This window comes from Acipenser ruthenus, chromosome 5 (genome assembly GCF_902713425.1).
Source record: "Acipenser ruthenus chromosome 5, fAciRut3.2 maternal haplotype, whole genome shotgun sequence".
NCBI classification, from domain to species: domain Eukaryota; kingdom Metazoa; phylum Chordata; class Actinopteri; order Acipenseriformes; family Acipenseridae; genus Acipenser; species Acipenser ruthenus.
In genome coordinates this window covers 42,137,037-42,157,458 of record NC_081193.1, presented here as the reverse complement: position 1 = coordinate 42,157,458, position 20,422 = coordinate 42,137,037, and the positions used below count along the sequence as shown (strand labels likewise).

The window sequence follows — 20,422 nt, the reverse complement described above, 5'->3', positions numbered from 1 at the left end:
GGGGCCAGGAGGTCAGCCACCTGGCAAGGAATTGCCCAGCAGCAATGGAGTGTGGCGTGGCCTCCCATTATGTTCTAACAGCACCAGGTAAGTCCAGGGGTAATGATTGGGAGGGGCCTTGCATTGTTGATGTACGGGTTGGTGATGTGAGCACCCACGCATTGGTGGACTCAGGGTGTGGGCAAACTTTAATTTTGAAAGCTTTGTTGAAGCGGGTACCTTGGTGGTCACGCTGGGTTGTAGTCATTTCCTGCATTCATGGGGATAACAAGGACTACCCCCTCACCAAATTAGATTTGACCATTGGAAGTCATACCAACCGCGTAATCGTGGCTGTGGCTAAAAAGTTGCCCTATCCATTTATTTTGGGTCGAGACTGGCCACATTTTGATAGTATGATTTATAAAACGGTAAAACCAGTCTCCGGGAAGGCCATGGGAGCAGCTGGGGAAGCTATTGGGGATATTTTTCCGCTGCACACTGACCTATTCCATTCCCGATTTTGCCCGAAAAAAACTAAAATAGAGAGAGAAGGGTTGAAAAATGGGAAGGAACATTAATAAGACAAGGTTGGAGCTTGGTGGGGGATACTGCTCAATCAATCAAATGTAGGGGAAAGGGGGTTGGGACTCAGTGTGATCTGCGGGGGCAGGTTACTGAGACCCCCGTTACTGAGACCCCCGTTACTGAGACCCCCTGCACTGGGGGTCTCAGTAACCCCCTGGGGGTTACTGAGACCCCCAGTGCTGAGGCTACTTTAGCTCCACTCGATATCCCGAAATTCTGGGACCGAGATGTGGACCTAGCATTGGAGCAAAACAACGATCCTTCGCTGGTACACATCTGGGGGCATGTTTGGTCTATCAAGGGGAAGGATGTAGAGGATAACCGGCCGCTGACATATCCCCACAACATTATTGTCGGGCATTTACTATATAGAGTAAAACTATATAGAGCAGTCTTTTCGACGTGAGATCATGCAGTTGGCGCACGATGTCCCTGTTCGGGCAATTTAGGGATCGAAAAGACTCAGGAACGAATATTGGCTCGATTTTATTGGATGGGAGTGTTTAGTGAGGTGGCGAGATATGTAGCGGAATGCCCGGAATGCCAGCAAGTAGCGCCGGGGCACGTTCACCTGGCCCCGCTGGTCCCACTGCCCCTGATCTCAGTTCCCTTTGATCACATTGCTATGGACATAGTGGGTCCATTGACCCAGACTGACTCTGGATATACGCACATTTTGGTAGTGGTGGACTACACAACTAGATATCCAGAGGCAGTACCATTGAGATCCACTAGTGCCGCAGTAGTTGCTCGAAAGTTAGTACAGATTATAACGAGAGTAGGGATTCCAAAAGAAATTGGATCACGGAACGAACTTCATGTCACAATTTTTGAAAGAATTATATAAATTATTGCAAATTAAGTCAATTCGAACCTCTGTTTATCATCCACAGACGGCCGGTTTGGTGGAACGTTTTAATCAGACTTTAAAACAGAAGCGGTGCTGAAGCGGTTTGTTAACCAAGAACAGAAACATTGGGCTAAACTCCTCCCCTACCTAATGTTTGCGGTAAGAGAGGTGCCTCAGAGCTCAACCAGGTTTTCTCCCTTTGAGCTCCTGTAAGGGAGGCAACCATGGGGCATTCTTGATCTTGTAAAAGAAGGGTGGGAGGAGCAAACAAAAACTTCCAAAAACATAGTCAAGTATGTAATCATGTTAAGAGACCGCCTGGAATTGGTTGGTCGTTTGGCACAAGAGAACTTAAAACTAGCTCAGCATCGCCAAGAGCAGCAGTACAACAAACAAGCAAGAATTCTGACCTTTCGGCCAGGTGATAAAGTACTGTTGCTACTTCCCACATCGGAATCTAAGTTGTATGCTAAGTGGTAGGGGCCATATGGGGTGATACAGGGAATTGGTAATGTGAATTATGAAATTAGACAACCCGATCGCCAGAACAAGACTGAAATTTATCACATTAATTTGCTAAAACCCTGGAATGAAAGGGAGGCCCTATATGTAGCAGGCGACAGTGTAGAAGAGGATTTTGGTCCCACTGTCAATCCACCAGTTACAACTCATATTCCGATGGGGGAACAGTTACTTCCGGATCAGAAACGTGAGCTCCACCAGGTGGTGCAAAGGTTTAGTGATGTTTTTTCTGACTTGCCCAGCAGAACTAATGTTATTTCTCATGCTATTATTACTCCACCAGGTGTCAAGGTCTGAGAGAGACCGTACCGGATCCCGGAGAGTCGCAGGGGGTCCTGTCCACAAGGAGGTGGAGGATATGCTCAAGCTTGGAGTCACAGAACCTTCCCACAGCGAGTGGTGCAGTCCGATTGTGATGGTGGGAAAGAAGGACGGCTCCACTCGGTTCTGTGTGGACTTTCGAAAGGTTAATGCCATCTCCAAGTTCGATGCATATCCAATACCCTGGGTGGATGAGCTCCTCGACCGACTTGGTAAGGCGCAGTTAATTTCGACCTTGGAGCTGACGAAGGGATACTGACAGATTCCACTCACTCAGAGCTCAAGAGAGAAAACTGCTTTCTCTACCCCAGATGGCTTGTTCCATTTCCGGACCATGCCCTTCGGGTTGCATGGAGCTCCAGCCACTTTTCAGAGACTGATGGACCAGGTCTTAGCTCCCCATCATCAGTACGCAGTCGCGTACATTGATGATGTGGTGATTTTTAGCTCCACCTAGGAAGAGCATATTGTTAGACTTTTAGCTGTCCTTCAGTCTCTGAGAGAGGCGGGGCTAACAGCCAAACTGGGCAAGTGTGCATTTGGCAAACAAGAGACCCAATATCTTGGCTACGTTATGGGTAATGGTCGGGTGAAGCCGATCACCTCCAAAGTCCAGGCGCTGGTGGAGACGGCAATCCCGAGAACCAAGTCACAGGTGAGATCACTACTGGGGTTAGCCGGCTATTATCGCCGTTTTATCCCCGAGTATGCCACCATAGTCAACCCCCTAGTCGAACTCACCCGAAAGGCTGCTCCAAAATTAGTTAAATGGACAGGGCAGTGTCAGGAGGCATTTGATATGATTAAGAAGCGGCTCTGTCAAGCTCCCGCTCTAATTTCACCAGATTTCAGCAAAGAGTTCATCCTGCAGACTGATGCCTCCCACATTGGTCTGGGGGTGGAAATTAACTACTCCGTCATCGAGAAGGAATATTTAGCTATTAAATGGGCAGCAATGGGCTACTCACGCTCTTCGCTATTACTTGTTGGGGCGTTCTTTCTCTCTTATCACTGATCATGCTCCTTTAAAGTGGTTACACACGATGAAGGACAATAACGCCCGGATAACTTGGTGGTATCTGGCTCTGCAACCCTTCCACTATACAGCGAAACATCGTGCGGGTAAGGAGCATCAAAATGCAGATTTTATTTTTGAGGGGGGACCATTGGGAAACGTAGAGTTGGCTGAGTGTTCCTTCGGCATTACTCTGAGGGGTGAGATATGTGAAATAGAGAGAGAAAGGATCGATGCTGTAAATCTCCCTCCCGATTAGAAAGGGCGCTGTGTAAGGGAGAAGGTAAGCTGCCTCCTAGATCTGCCACCTCGGTGGTAGGTGGAAACCGGAAGGTGACCATATTAGGAGGGGCGCGTAGCTGCAAGTACTCAGGACGATTCCATTGCAGTCAGCTGCGGGGCAGCCCTCTAATGGAGAAACAATGGCGACGCGTTGACTGCAGGGAGGAGTTTGCTGGGTACAAAGGGGAAGCAGCTACGTCAGTTCCTCCTCTTGCGCTGAGAAACTGAGCCACCAGCTGGAGCGCTGTGTTTTTTGGATTGCGTGTTGTTTGTTGTGTGTTTTCAGAGGCGGAGTACGTGCGCGGGACTGCAGCCACAGAGCCAGTTCCAGACCACAGAGCACTACCTTCCTTTCACCAACATCAGCACACCCTGTGTGGATTACAGAGCACTTTCATGCACAGGACACTCGGGATTTCATTGTGGACACTTTCTGTTTGTTTCTGTATTTTTGTTTGTCAGCCAGCTGTGTTCCCCCCAATACCCTCGCAGGTAAAGGGGAGGTTTATTTTAATAAACACAGTCGTTTTTTTGGGAGAAATACTGTTTCAGGACTGTTATTTATTCACACACCACTCGCATCCGTCACAAAGATATATATTTACATTATACAACAAGAGTTGTAAGATCTAGCCTTGATTAACTTTTTTGCATTTACATTCCTGAGGGATTTTTTTGTATTATTATCGAATCTCATTAGAATCTACCTTGTATTTTTCCAAATCCAAAGACAGAATAACTGAACAAATCAACACTGTTCTTAATTATGCCACATTGCTAACAAGATGAACAGCTTGATCTAAATAAAGTCATTTTCTGAGTCCTGTGCTAATTCCACTTATGAGGGCAGCTGTAAACCACCTACACAAACCCTTTCAGAGTGTGTTGGTTATGTGACTACAGTACTCCATGAATATATCCTCTATGCATGTTTTTTGCTTTGTTTTTCACGGTACAAAATGTAATAAATACAGTCCATACCTGTCCCAGGCTGAGCATCACACCTTGGCACTTTGCAGTATTCCCATTAGAATAAAAAACATCATTAAACCATTAGATTTGGTCGGGTAAATAAAAATATAACGATCAATCGCTGATGACTATTATTTACTTTACCATGATACTAACTCCTTATTTGGATTACCTAATGACATTTGGTCTAAAAACCACTTGATAGGCCGCGTGGTCATTTTTTTGTCATTCTGATTTTGAATTTACAGCCATAGAGAGGATGCATGTTACTGAATTACTTGTGGTTATGCTGTTTCCCCGCACTCTTTCTAGAGAAGTTCAGCTGTGATTCAGACACTTACATTTGAGTCAAGTCCCTTATCAGGGTGGGTCTGAGGAGTGAAGGTCTCGTGATGGTGTGGTATATTGGAGGCCCATTCCTGGCACGTTACCCCAAGCACAGTAGTTGACATTGTCCCTCTGTAATCTTTTCCATTGCCAACTATGCATTCTAAAGTAGAATAATATTGTAGTACAATAGGATGATTAATGCATTATTTAGTGGAAACAGTGCCAATGTTAATGAATGTGCCTCACGAAGACATTTGAATGCATTAAACATACTGTGCGTTTCCTGTTTTCCATTATCTGCCGGCAGCAAAGTGAATGAATGTATGCAGGAATAATGATTGAATCATAAAAATCCATAGGAAACGTGTGATGTTGAGAAACAACACTTGACCCATCACCTTTAGCATAAGGCTTTTGTGGAGGTTCTTCTGGTTTTGAAGGCTCAACAGAAAGCTTGACTTTGATGGTGGTGGCATGAGATGGCACACTTGGGCACTTGGTAATGTTGCAGTATTCCCGTTCCACACTGGGTTCGGTGGTATAGCACCAGGGTGCCCTGTCATCATCAGGGTTCCTGCAGTAGTTTCTCCTCAGATCCCTGTTAACCAGAAAATGTATTTTTAATATGTTTTGCTTATGTTTACAATGCTTTAGAATCTCCCTGTAACCGTGTCTTAGCTGACAACTGTTGTCAGCTATCGATCAGTAAAGCCTGCTGTAATGGTTTCACTACAAGATTAACAGAGACTTGACTCTGTTAACTACTCTATATATTTGACAAGCTTTTTGACTAATAGCTACTGCTGTGTTGTGACTGTGCCAAAATGTTTGTCTGGGTGGTGGGTGAACAAAACAGTTATTTATTTTTTTTACATCAAACTGTTCATCCAAAATACCTCAAAACCCACCTGCTGACTATTATTAGATCTATAGCATAAATAATTTGCAAGTGTATTATAAATTGCCTACCTGAAATCAACCAATCACTGTGAAGTACAGTATTTGCTGAAATTCCAGTACATGTTATCCTGTGTACAGGTGTCAAGCCGTGCATGGAACACCACACTTAATTTTAATATTCAAAAATCAAAACAAACAAAAAAAAAACATACTTGGTACCTTTAAGAAAATGACATCGCTACAACTGAACAGACTGTGTGATCCAGTGGTTAAAGAAAAGAGCTTGTAACCAGAAGGTCCCTGGTTCAGATCCCACCTCAGCCACTGACTCATTGTGTGATTGTAAGCAAGTCACTTAACCTCCATGTGCTCCGTCTTTCAGGTGAGACGTGATTGTAAGTGACTCTACAGCTGAAGCATAGTTCACACACCCTAGTCTCTGTAAGTCGCCTTGGATAAAGGCGTCTGCTAAATAAACAAATAATAATAACAAGGTACAAAATGCTTAATTCTTTAGTGCTACTGGCGCAAGTTTCTCCAGCTGAACTTTTGTTTTCAATAAATAGCCTCAACACGACACAGCACCTGTAGGCCTACAAACATTCAAGTACTGTGGTAATTGATTCTGGACTAAACCATTGTATGACTAATATTTTTCATTTTAAAGCTATTCCTGAGTACAATCTTCATTTATGTGATAAGTTAATACTAATTATTAGGGAGGGGCACCAATATTGAAATTTTGATAGGATATCGATATCGTTCAATATCAATAATAATTTCCATATAGCGAGAGTGGGATTAAAAAATATATATATATATTTATATATATTGTATTGCTAATACTGCTAAAAATACAAACACAGTATAATCAAGTTTATATACAACAAACCCTATACATAACAATCATGGTCAGTCTCGTATGGCAAACACGCTGCTTGTACCAAGTGACGTCACATTTCAGGATACCGGTATCTCAATTTCCAGTGAATGAGCGGTTTATTTAAAATCCTGTTGTTTACATCTTTTCCTGTGCTGTATTGAACAGTTTTAAAATTTTTTTTTTGGTGTGGTGACCCTCTGCCTTACAGGACGTGGCCTGTCCCTCACAGAGCCGGTTTCCTGGTTTCTCTGGACTAGTCTGCTGATTGTTGAAGCAGAACATCTCATTCTCCAGGCAACTTATCTCACAGACAGGCTGCCTTCAATCATGCTGATAGCAACCAAGCAATCTTCATTACTTAAGCGGACATAGTCGTATCTTTCAGTGTTCTTGCGTTAATTAAAATCATGTCTTTTCGAATGGCCATTTATACAGATTCTTAATCAATTCATTTTGGCAATTTTAACTCAAATACCAAACACTGAGCACCTGGCGTTTTATTAAATCACATGACTTGAGCTCAGTATTTTGTTATCCCATAGAACAATACTACTCATACAATCAACAAACCTATCTGCTCACTATTTAAAATGTAAATAATATTATGTATGTGCCTAATGAGCTACTGAGGTAAAAGGAGGACTGTTGCATTTTCATTGTGCATCACTATGTGTGTATATATATATATATATATATATATATATATATATATATATATATATATATATATATATATATATAAGCTCAAAGAGCCAGCTGCCCAACGTTTCGATATGTTGTACATATCTTTCTCAAGGGAGCCTGTGTTTGAATCAAAACATTGGAGGTATTTATAGGTTTTTGACGGCATGACAACTACTTGTTATAGTTTACATTCAAATTCATGATTTATTCTTACATGATGTAATGGTGTTCTATATATTGTGACATCATTTTTACTTCTATCTTTGAATCTGTATTAATTCTAATTAACACTACTTTATATAAACTTATATTTTTATTGAGGATCAGTCTAGATTTGGCCTCCCCAGCGCATCAGCATGCACAACTTTTGAATGAATTTTGTTTATTTATTTAAATGTTATATATTTATTGAAGTTAATTAGTTCATTCTTTTCTGTTGAGTCCCGTTGGCATAATCATGTTCAGTCTATTTATCCATTTACTTTCTTTTATTCTTCTATATGTCGCATTGTCTAATTTGAGCTGTTCTAATACTACAAACTTTACATCATTTATGTCATGTCCCTGACTGGTGAAGTGGTGTACTATCGGTTCATTCATTTTTTTATTTCTAACTAATGAAAGGTGGTTCTGAATTCTTTTATATAAAGTAGTTCCAGTCTCTCCAACATATTTGATTTCATCACATCTTTCACAGGCTATTCCATAAATAACATTGCTATTTTTACAGTTGGTATTAGTTTTTAGTGGATATGTGGTGTTCTCATGTTTAATTATATTTTTACGTTTGTCTATGTATTTACACACTTTACATCTACTAGTGCATATGTTCGTAGAACCTATTTTGTCAATTATTCTTTTATGTTTACTGTGAACTAAAATATCACCTAAATTAGCTTCTCTTTTGAATGTTACAACTGGGGCCTTAAGAAATACTTTTTTTAATTTTCCTGAATTATGTAGAATCCGCAAGTGTTTCCAAACTATCTAAGAAATATTGGGCAAAAGTTTAGAGTAAGTCATTATTAATGGGACTCTTTTGACCTTTTTATCTCTATTTTTATAATCTAGTAGATCATCTCTTTTTAGTTTATCCACTTTTCTTAACACCGTCTCTATAATTCTTTCTTTGTATCCTCTTTTTTTAAGATTTGTTTTTAATACATTTCTTTGTTTTACATAGTCACTTTCTTTTGAGCATATTCTTCGTGTTCTTATTCCTAGACCCTTTGGGATTGCCCTTTTAGTGTGTATCGGATGTGCAGAGGACATGTGTAAATACTGGTGCATGTCAGTAGGTTTACAGAAGAGGTCAGTCTCAATTGAACCTTCTTCAAGTTTTACTATGGTATCTAAAAATTCAATTTCTTTCCTTGTCCATCGAAGGTCCACCTTAATATTACTGTGTATTTCATTTGCCATTTTATGAAACTGGAAAAGAGATTCTTCTCCATGTGTCCAAACCCCAAAAATATCATCTACAAACCGAATGTATTCTAAAGGTTCTCTTTCTGATTTTCTAAGTAATTGTTCTTCCCATTTCCCCATGTATGTACTGGCAAAATGCATTCCTAATTTAGATCCTATTGCTGTACCATCGTTTTGTTTGTAATTCTTATCAACAAATGTAAAATAACTGTTTTCTAAAACTATGTTGATCATGTTCAGTACCTCTGCTGTAGGTATTGATTTATCTAGTCTATTATCTAGTGCTTTTTGACAAGCTTCTAAAGTTTCTTTACGAGGGACACTTGGGTACAAGGATTTTACATCCAAGCAAAATAAAATTGTATTCTCTGGAAGGTTGTGTTTTATTGATTCAAGGCTTTTTAAAAATTGTGTTGCATCCTTAACATAGCTTGGTAATTTCTCAACGTGCAACCTAAGTTGTTTTTCTGCTATTTCAGCTATTATGTGTGTTGGATTATCAATTGTACTGACTATCATTCGCGTAGGGTGATTTTCTTTGTGCATTTTAGGATTTCCTCTTGCTAGGCCTGTTCTTGCATTATGTGGCTGCATGTATTTTTTTAATTCTTTTGATATAATGCCTTTATTGTATAGTCTCTCCGCAATTTCCTTAACCTCTTTTACCGATTTATTGATCTTATTGCTTTTAACTTCTTCATATGTATATTTATTATTTAATTCACATTCTACAGATTTCATATAGTCATCTGTGTTCATTATCACTATTCCTGAGCCTTTATCTGCTGGTCTTATCATTATATCATCATCATTTAACAACTCAGTCATAGCTTGTTCTTCAATATTGGTTAAATTAAGTTTACATCTTTTCTTTAGTCCTACTATTATTTCTTGTTTAACTACTTCAATATACATACCTAACCATTTATCTCTTCCATCCAGAGGAGTCCATGTGCTTGTACTATTAACCTTAATCCCATGTTCATAATTACCCTCTGAATCCGAGATATTTTCATTGAAAAAATATTCTGCTAATCTCATGCGTCTCTCCCACTCCTTTAATTCAGTGGCCAGTTTATCTTTATCGATGTATCTTTTAGTCGGTATAAACTCAAAGTCCTTTACTCAGTACCGCTTTTTGGGATGTGGTTAAAGTTTTACTTGATAAATTGAATACTATGTCTTCTGTCTATTTTTGGGTCTCCTATCTTTCTGTTTTGAATTCTCTGTCCTATTCATGTTTAACTCTCTATTTTGCATTTTATTATTTACTTTAACCTGGTTTATTTTTACTGTTTTAGATTTATTTTGATTATCTTTCTTAATTATGCCACAGTATTTAGATTTTCTTCCGGTTTCATTGTCTTTAAATACAATAACTGAGAAATGGTTATTGTTGTATAAAAGATTAATTGGATCGTTCTTATTTTTAATAGTTTCTATTGTGCCTTCGTATTTAAAACAGTCCTTATTCTTTAAGTCTATGTATACGTGTATGGGCCTATTTAGGAGGTCTACAGCTGACATAACTTCTGCCTCTGTAGCCCAAGAATCTATACTCCCGTCACTTAATTTCATTTTTTCAATATGGGTCACTAAGTCAATGTACATTTCATATTGTTTTATATTGCTTTCCATTAGTTCTGTTATATCATGTCTAATTGTTCGATGGTCATTTTGTGAACCATACAAAACTACACCTAAACATCTAAAGAAACAGTTCCCGTCCTTCTCTATTTGAACTATGTTGTAGTCGTCATAACTCTTATACTCGCATTGCTCAAGCATTCTATTCGAAAGTGTTTCAGCAGTGTTTTCCTTATTCTCTGATTTGTTATGATTTGAAATTTTAATTTTTTCTAGACCTATTCTATTTTGTAATCCCGGTTGACCTCTTAATTTGTGTAATTTCATTATCTTTTTGTTGTTCAAATGTTCTAGTGTTTTGTTCTCAAGGTTGTCTACTTTACGAAGTAACTGTCTCATTTCTGATGAAGGGAACATGCAATTTATGTCATTTATTACTATCTCTATTTCATTACTTATTTCTCTAATTCGTCTTGCCGATGTTAATTTAGCTTCCTGCATTACCTTAAACGAAGTCTCTTTTAATATCTGATTTACATTTAATCTTTCTGCTTCGCTAGTCTTCATGTTTACGCTTAGTTTTATTTTAAAGCCAGTTGGAACTACTGCATTATCTATACAAGTATCTATAAAGTTTTGATGAGAACGATACTTAGCTCTCTGTGCCGTCAGTCTCTTAAGTTTATTATCCACCTGTCTTGACCTCCTGGATTGGTGTAATACTCCAGTCCGCCTCTCACTTCCTCCATTCATTTCCTTTGTAGAATGATATTATGTATAAAACACAATAATATATTTTAGCTCAAAGAGCCAGCTGCCCAACGTTTCGATATGTTGTACATATCTTTCTCAAGGGAGCCTGTGTTTGAATCCAAACATTGGAGGTATTTATAGGTTTTTGACGGCATGACAACTACTTGTTATTGTTTACATTCAAATTCATGATTTATTCTTACATGATGTAATGGTGTTCTATATATTGTGACATCATTTTTACTTCTATCTTTGAATCTGTATTAATTCTAATTAACACTACTTTATATAAACTTATATTTTTCTTATATCATGCAATGCTGGCTTTGAGGATCAGTCTAGATTTGGCCTCCCCAGCGCATCAGCATGCACAACTTTTGAATGAATTTTGTTTATTTATTTAAATGTTATATATATATACACACACACATACACACTCATGGTCTCCGCCCTTTAGACACTAAATGCCCGTCTCAGCGAAAAAGCTGGTCTCAAAGTGTAGCTGGTGTGGATGGGGTTGAATCCCCATCCCTGTAAAAGCTTATGGGAATGTGGCTGGAGCCTTAATAGGGTCATTGTTTAATGGGTAATTAAGGCTCCAGCCACTGATATAAAAGATCCACTCCAAGCTCATTACTGGAAGGGTGTTCGAGAGTGGAGAACGAGTGAGGAGTTAGGAGGTAAAAACTAGTCCAAAGTAAACAATTGCTAATCATGCTGGCTAAAAACCAGCACGATACTTGTTTGTTTCTGTTTGTTTGGCCAACATGCCCCTTTTGTTTTGTGTTTGTTTAAATCTTTTGTTTGATTATTATTTAATAAAATACTGAGCGCCGTAGCGCCTCAGTTTCACCCCGCTACTTCCTGAGTCTGTGTTTCTGGTCTGACGTCAGCCCTACAGCCATCCTGTTCACAACAAGGCACACATTCCTATAGTTTGAAGTGTTCTTTCAGCCTTGACCAATAAATGTGAGATAGACCAATCGATCAATCAAACTACCTCCTTCATGGTCCTGGATAACTGGTTTGTCCAACTGTACAGTATATGTTTAGTTGCTGTAAACCTATGTGTATTTGTGTGCCATCATTTTGAATTTCAGTCACATTTAACAGATTTGTATTTGGTAAGTGAAAGAACATACGCATCTGGGAAGCTTTGTGGGGTCTTATTATGACTGTGGGGTTTCATGCTGCTCCAGGACTGACACTTCTTCCCACTGGTGGTCTCTGATGTTATGCCACGATATGTCTTCCCATTATCGACGTAGCAGTCCAAAACAGGAGGAACAACTGGTTCTTCCCCTAATGAAAAAAAATCCATACAGGGAATTAGATATTTTGAAACAAGATTGTGATAGAGAGAGAAAGGATCGATGCTGTAAATCTCCCTCCCAATTAGAAAGGGCGCTGTGTAAGGGAGAAGGTAAGCTGCCTCCTAGATCTGCCACCTCTGTGGTAGGTGGAAGCCGAAAGGTGACCATATTGGGAGGGGCGCGTAGCTGCAAGTAGTCAGGACGATTCCATTGCAGTCAGCTGCGGGGCAGCCCTCCATTGGAGAAACAATGGTGACACGTTGACTGCAGGGAGGAGTTTTCTGGGTACAAAGGGGAAGCAGCTACTTCAGTTCCTCCTCTTGCACTGAGAAACTGAGCCACCAGCCGGAGCGTTGTGTTTTTTGGATTATGTGTTGTTTGTTGTGTGTTTTCAGAGGCGGAGTAGGAGCGCGGGACTGCAGCCACAGAGCCAGTTCCAGACCACAAAGCACTACCTTCCCTTCACTAACATCAGCACACCCCGTGTGGATTACAGAGCACTTTCATGCACAGGACACTTGGGATTTCATTGTGGACACTCTCTGTTTGTTTCTTTATTTTTGTTTGTCAGCCAGCTGTGTTCCACCCAATACCCTCGCAGGTAAAGGGGAGGTTTATTTTAATAAACACAGTCGTTTTTTTTTTGGAGAAATACTGTTTCAGGACTGTTATTTATTCACACACCACTCGCATCCGTCACAATTGGAGTCAGAAGAGGGATTCATCATGGACGCCGCCGCATTGGGAGCAATATTGGAGGCGCAGGAGCAAAGACATCAGGAGGGTATGGCAGCTATGATGGAGAGGATGCACGCTATGTTCCTGGAAGCCAATCGGGGGAGAGAACCGACGGCCGAACCAACGGTGCCCTTACCGCGGATAAAGGTACTGAAAATGTCGCTGGAGGATGATCCCGAGGCCTATTTAATTGCTTTTGAAAGGCAGGCAACGGCAGCCCAGTGGCCACGGGATTGGTGGGTTTTCCAGCTGGGACCCAACTTGATTGGAAAGGCCCAGGCAGCCTACCAAGCCCTGACCGACGAAGACGCCCAGAATTATGATCAGGTGAGGCAGGCCATTCTCCAGCGACTTGATATCACTGAAGAAACGCACCGCCGTCAGTTCCGGGAATACTAACGACCCCCAGGACTGCGACCTCGCGTGGTGGCGCAACAACTAGACCCGGTGACCCGGTGGCTCTGCCCCGGCACTAATAGCGCTGAAAAAGACCAGCACTACAGCGTCACCCCATGGGCAGCCTCCCTCCAACACAATGGAGACCGAGGGCGACCCCCAGTGGGGTAAGAGTAGAGCACCCCTCCCCGTTGTCAAATCGGCAGCGGGACACGCAGGCTCCGTGGGCACCCTTTCGCCCCACTTGTTACCGGGGCCAGGAGGTCAGCCACCTGGCAAGGAATTGCCCAGCAGCAATGGAGTGTGGCGTGGCCTCCCATTATGTTCTAACAGCACCAGGTAAGTCCAGGGGTAATGATTGGGAGGGGCCTTGCATTGTTGATGTACGGGTTGGTGATGTGAGCACCCACGCATTGGTGGACTCAGGGTGTGGGCAAACTTTAATTTTGAAAGCTTTGTTGAAGCGGGTACCTTGGTGGTCACGCTGGGTTGTAGTCATTTCCTGCATTCATGGGGATAACAAGGACTACCCCCTCACCAAATTAGATTTGACCATTGGAAGTCATACCAACCGCGTAATCGTGGCTGTGGCTAAAAAGTTGCCCTATCCATTTATTTTGGGTCGAGACTGGCCACATTTTGATAGTATGATTTATAAAACGGTAAAACCAGTCTCCGGGAAGGCCATGGGAGCAGCTGGGGAAGCTATTGGGGATATTTTTCCGCTGCACACTGACCTATTCCATTCCCGATTTTGCCCGAAAAAAACTAAAATAGAGAGAGAAGGGTTGAAAAATGGGAAGGAACATTAATAAGACAAGGTTGGAGCTTGGTGGGGGATACTGCTCAATCAATCAAATGTAGGGGAAAGGGGGTTGGGACTCAGTGTGATCTGCGGGGGCAGGTTACTGAGACCCCCGTTACTGAGACCCCCGTTACTGAGACCCCCTGCACTGGGGGTCTCAGTAACCCCCTGGGGGTTACTGAGACCCCCAGTGCTGAGGCTACTTTAGCTCCACTCGATATCCCGAAATTCTGGGACCGAGATGTGGACCTAGCATTGGAGCAAAACAACGATCCTTCGCTGGTACACATCTGGGGGCATGTTTGGTCTATCAAGGGGAAGGATGTAGAGGATAACCGGCCGCTGACATATCCCCACAACATTATTGTCGGGCATTTACTATATAGAGTAAAACTATATAGAGCAGTCTTTTCGACGTGAGATCATGCAGTTGGCGCACGATGTCCCTGTTCGGGCAATTTAGGGATCGAAAAGACTCAGGAACGAATATTGGCTCGATTTTATTGGATGGGAGTGTTTAGTGAGGTGGCGAGATATGTAGCGGAATGCCCGGAATGCCAGCAAGTAGCGCCGGGGCACGTTCACCTGGCCCCGCTGGTCCCACTGCCCCTGATCTCAGTTCCCTTTGATCACATTGCTATGGACATAGTGGGTCCATTGACCCAGACTGACTCTGGATATACGCACATTTTGGTAGTGGTGGACTACACAACTAGATATCCAGAGGCAGTACCATTGAGATCCACTAGTGCCGCAGTAGTTGCTCGAAAGTTAGTACAGATTATAACGAGAGTAGGGATTCCAAAAGAAATTGGATCACGGAACGAACTTCATGTCACAATTTTTGAAAGAATTATATAAATTATTGCAAATTAAGTCAATTCGAACCTCTGTTTATCATCCACAGACGGCCGGTTTGGTGGAACGTTTTAATCAGACTTTAAAACAGAAGCGGTGCTGAAGCGGTTTGTTAACCAAGAACAGAAACATTGGGCTAAACTCCTCCCCTACCTAATGTTTGCGGTAAGAGAGGTGCCTCAGAGCTCAACCAGGTTTTCTCCCTTTGAGCTCCTGTAAGGGAGGCAACCATGGGGCATTCTTGATCTTGTAAAAGAAGGGTGGGAGGAGCAAACAAAAACTTCCAAAAACATAGTCAAGTATGTAATCATGTTAAGAGACCGCCTGGAATTGGTTGGTCGTTTGGCACAAGAGAACTTAAAACTAGCTCAGCATCGCCAAGAGCAGCAGTACAACAAACAAGCAAGAATTCTGACCTTTCGGCCAGGTGATAAAGTACTGTTGCTACTTCCCACATCGGAATCTAAGTTGTATGCTAAGTGGTAGGGGCCATATGGGGTGATACAGGGAATTGGTAATGTGAATTATGAAATTAGACAACCCGATCGCCAGAACAAGACTGAAATTTATCACATTAATTTGCTAAAACCCTGGAATGAAAGGGAGGCCCTATATGTAGCAGGCGACAGTGTAGAAGAGGATTTTGGTCCCACTGTCAATCCACCAGTTACAACTCATATTCCGATGGGGGAACAGTTACTTCCGGATCAGAAACGTGAGCTCCACCAGGTGGTGCAAAGGTTTAGTGATGTTTTTTCTGACTTGCCCAGCAGAACTAATGTTATTTCTCATGCTATTATTACTCCACCAGGTGTCAAGGTCTGAGAGAGACCGTACCGGATCCCGGAGAGTCGCAGGGGGTCCTGTCCACAAGGAGGTGGAGGATATGCTCAAGCTTGGAGTCACAGAACCTTCCCACAGCGAGTGGTGCAGTCCGATTGTGATGGTGGGAAAGAAGGACGGCTCCACTCGGTTCTGTGTGGACTTTCGAAAGGTTAATGCCATCTCCAAGTTCGATGCATATCCAATACCCTGGGTGGATGAGCTCCTCGACCGACTTGGTAAGGCGCAGTTAATTTCGACCTTGGAGCTGACGAAGGGATACTGACAGATTCCACTCACTCAGAGCTCAAGAGAGAAAACTGCTTTCTCTACCCCAGATGGCTTGTTCCATTTCCGGACCATGCCCTTCGGGTTGCATGGAGCTCCAGCCACTTTTCAGAGACTGATGGACCAGGTCTTAGCTCCCCATCATCAGTACGCAGTCGCGTACATTGATGATGTGGTGATTTTTAGCTCCACCTAGGAAGAGCATATTGTTAGACTTTTAGCTGTCCTTCAGTCTCTGAGAGAGGCGGGGCTAACAGCCAAACTGGGCAAGTGTGCATTTGGCAAACAAGAGACCCAATATCTTGGCTACGTTATGGGTAATGGTCGGGTGAAGCCGATCACCTCCAAAGTCAAGGCGCTGGTGGAGACGGCAATCCCGAGAACCAAGTCACAGGTGAGATCACTACTGGGGTTAGCCGGCTATTATCGCCGTTTTATCCCCGAGTATGCCACCATAGTCAACCCCCTAGTCGAACTCACCCGAAAGGCTGCTCCAAAATTAGTTAAATGGACAGGGCAGTGTCAGGAGGCATTTGATATGATTAAGAAGCGGCTCTGTCAAGCTCCCGCTCTAATTTCACCAGATTTCAGCAAAGAGTTCATCCTGCAGACTGATGCCTCCCACATTGGTCTGGGGGTGGAAATTAACTACTCCGTCATCGAGAAGGAATATTTAGCTATTAAATGGGCAGCAATGGGCTACTCACGCTCTTCGCTATTACTTGTTGGGGCGTTCTTTCTCTCTTATCACTGATCATGCTCCTTTAAAGTGGTTACACACGATGAAGGACAATAACGCCCGGATAACTTGGTGGTATCTGGCTCTGCAACCCTTCCACTATACAGCGAAACATCGTGCGGGTAAGGAGCATCAAAATGCAGATTTTATTTTTGAGGGGGGACCATTGGGAAACGTAGAGTTGGCTGAGTGTTCCTTCGGCATTACTCTGAGGGGTGAGATATGTGAAATAGAGAGAGAAAGGATCGATGCTGTAAATCTCCCTCCCGATTAGAAAGGGCGCTGTGTAAGGGAGAAGGTAAGCTGCCTCCTAGATCTGCCACCTCGGTGGTAGGTGGAAACCGGAAGGTGACCATATTAGGAGGGGCGCGTAGCTGCAAGTACTCAGGACGATTCCATTGCAGTCAGCTGCGGGGCAGCCCTCTAATGGAGAAACAATGGCGACGCGTTGACTGCAGGGAGGAGTTTGCTGGGTACAAAGGGGAAGCAGCTACGTCAGTTCCTCCTCTTGCGCTGAGAAACTGAGCCACCAGCTGGAGCGCTGTGTTTTTTGGATTGCGTGTTGTTTGTTGTGTGTTTTCAGAGGCGGAGTACGTGCGCGGGACTGCAGCCACAGAGCCAGTTCCAGACCACAGAGCACTACCTTCCTTTCACCAACATCAGCACACCCTGTGTGGATTACAGAGCACTTTCATGCACAGGACACTCGGGATTTCATTGTGGACACTTTCTGTTTGTTTCTGTATTTTTGTTTGTCAGCCAGCTGTGTTCCCCCCAATACCCTCGCAGGTAAAGGGGAGGTTTATTTTAATAAACACAGTCGTTTTTTTGGGAGAAATACTGTTTCAGGACTGTTATTTATTCACACACCACTCGCATCCGTCACAAAGATATATATTTACATTATACAACAAGAGTTGCAAGATCTAGCCTTGATTAACTTTTTTGCATTTACATTCCTGAGGGATTTTTTTATATTATTATCGAATCTCATTAGAATCTACCTTGTATTTTTCCAAATCCAAAGACAGAATAACTGAACAAATCAACACTGTTCCTAATTATGCCACATTGCTAACAAGATGAACAGCTTGATCTAAATAAAGTCATTTTCTGAGTCCTGTGCTAATTCCACTTATGAGGGCAGCTGTAAACCACCTACACAAACCCTTTCAGAGTGTGTTGGTTATGTGACTACAGTACTCCATGAATATATCCTCTATGCATGTTTTTTGCTTTGTTTTTCACGGTACAAAATGTAATAAATACAGTCCATACCTGTCTCAGGCTGAGCATCACACCTTGGCACTTTGCAGTATTCCCATCAGAATAAAAAACATCATTAACCATTAGATTTGGTCGGGTAAATAAAAATATAACGATCGATCGCTGATGACTATTATTTACTTTACCATGACACTAACTCCTTATTTGGATTACCTAATGACATTTGGTCTAAAAACCACTTGATAGACCGCATGGTCATTTTTTTGTCATTCTGATAGCTCTGATTTTGAATTTACAGCCATAGAGAGGATGCATGTTACTGAATTACTTGTGGTTATGCTGTTTCCCCGCACTCTTTCTAGAGAAGTTCAGCTGTGATTCAGACACTTACATTTGAGTCAAGTCCCTTATCAGGGTGGGTCTGAGGAGTGAAGCTCTCGTGATGGTGTGGTATATTGGAGGCCCATTCCTGGCACGTTACCCCAAGCACAGTAGTTGACATTGTCCCTCTGTAATCTTTTCCATTGCCAACTATGCATTCTAAAGTAGAATAATATTGTAGTACAATAGGATGATTAATGCATTATTTAGTGGAAACAGTGCCAATGCTAATGAATGTGCCTCATGAAGACATTTGAATGCATTAAACATACTGTGCGTTTCCTGTTTTCCATTATCTGCCGGCAGCAAAGTGAATGAATGTATGCAGGAATAATGATTGAATCACAAAAGTCCATAGGAAACGTGTGATGTTGAGAAACAACACTTGACCCATCACCTTTAGCATAAGGCTTTTGTGGAGGTTCTTCTGGTTTTGAAGGCTCAACAGAAAGCTTGACTTTGATGGTGGTGGCATGAGATGGCACACTTGGGCACTTGGTAATGTTGCAGTATTCCCGTTCCACACTGGGTTCGGTGGTATAGCACCAGGGTGCCCTGTCATCATCAGGGTTCCTGCAGTAGTTTCTCCTCAGATCCCTGTTAACCAGAAAATGTATTTTTTAATATGTTTTGCTTATGTTTACAATGCTTTAGAATCTCCCTGTAACCGTGTCTTAGCTGACAACTGTTGTCAGCTATCGATCAGTAAAGCCTGCTGTAATGGTTTCACTACAAGATTAACAGAGACTTGACTCTGTTAACTACTCTATATATTTGACAAGCTTTTTGACTAATAGCTACTGCTGTGTTGTGACTGTGCCAAAATGTTTGTCTGGGTGGTGGGTGAACAAAACAGGCACAGTTATTTATTTTTTTTACATCAAACTGTTCATCCAAAATACCTCAAAACCCACCTGCTGACTATTATTAGATCTATAGCATAAATAATTTGCAAGTGTATTATAAATTGCCTACCTGAAATCAACCAATCACTGTGAAGTACAGTATTTGCTGAAATTCCAGTACATGTTATCCTGTGTACAGGTGTCAGGCCGTGCATGGAACACCACACTTAATTTTAATATTCAAAAATCAAAAAAAAAAAACAAAACATACTTGGTACCTTTAAGAAAATGACATCGCTACAATCTGAACAGGCTGTGTGGTCCAGTGGTTAAAGAAAATGGCTTGTAACCAGAAGGTCCCCAGTTCAAATCCCACCTCAACCAGTGACTCATTGTGTGACTGTGAGCAAGTCACTTAACCTCCATGTGCTCCGTCTTTCAGGTGAGACGTGATTGTAAGTGACTCTACAGCTGATGCATAGTTCACACACCCTAGTCTCTGTAAGTCGCCTTGGATAAAGGTGTCTGCTAAATAAACAAATAATAATAACTAGGTACAAAATGCTTAATTCTTTAATGCTACTGGTGCAAGTTTCTCCAGCTAAACTTTTGTTTTCAATAAATAGCCTCAACACGACACAGCACCTGTAGGCCTACACACATTCAGGTACTGTGGCAATTGATTCTGGACTAAACCATTGTATGACTAATATTTTTCATTTTAAAGCTATTCCTGAGTACAATCTTCATTTATGTGATAAGTTAATACTAATTATTAGGGAGGGGCACCAATATTGAAATTTTGATAGGATATCGATATCGTTCAATATCAATAATAATTTCCATATAGCGAGAGTGGGATTAAAAAAAAAATATATATATATATATATATTGTATTGCTAATACTGCTAAAAAT

The 20,422-nt window shown here is 41.9% G+C and overlaps 1 protein-coding gene across 2 annotated transcripts in view; it reads right to left on the bottom strand.

Annotated features, from left to right (window-relative positions):
• Window positions 1-20,422, bottom strand: part of LOC117402942 (plasminogen-like) — a 60,206-nt gene that overhangs the window by 23,267 nt on the left and 16,517 nt on the right. For both annotated transcript variants that reach the window (XM_059024246.1, XM_059024247.1), the window contains 3 exons: window positions 19,059-19,258; window positions 12,237-12,396; window positions 5,258-5,457 (listed from right to left, as the gene is read on the bottom strand). In XM_059024246.1, coding sequence (XP_058880229.1) covers window positions 5,258-5,457; window positions 12,237-12,396; window positions 19,059-19,258 — 560 coding nt within the window. The remainder of the gene's footprint in view (window positions 1-5,257; window positions 5,458-12,236; window positions 12,397-19,058; window positions 19,259-20,422) is intronic.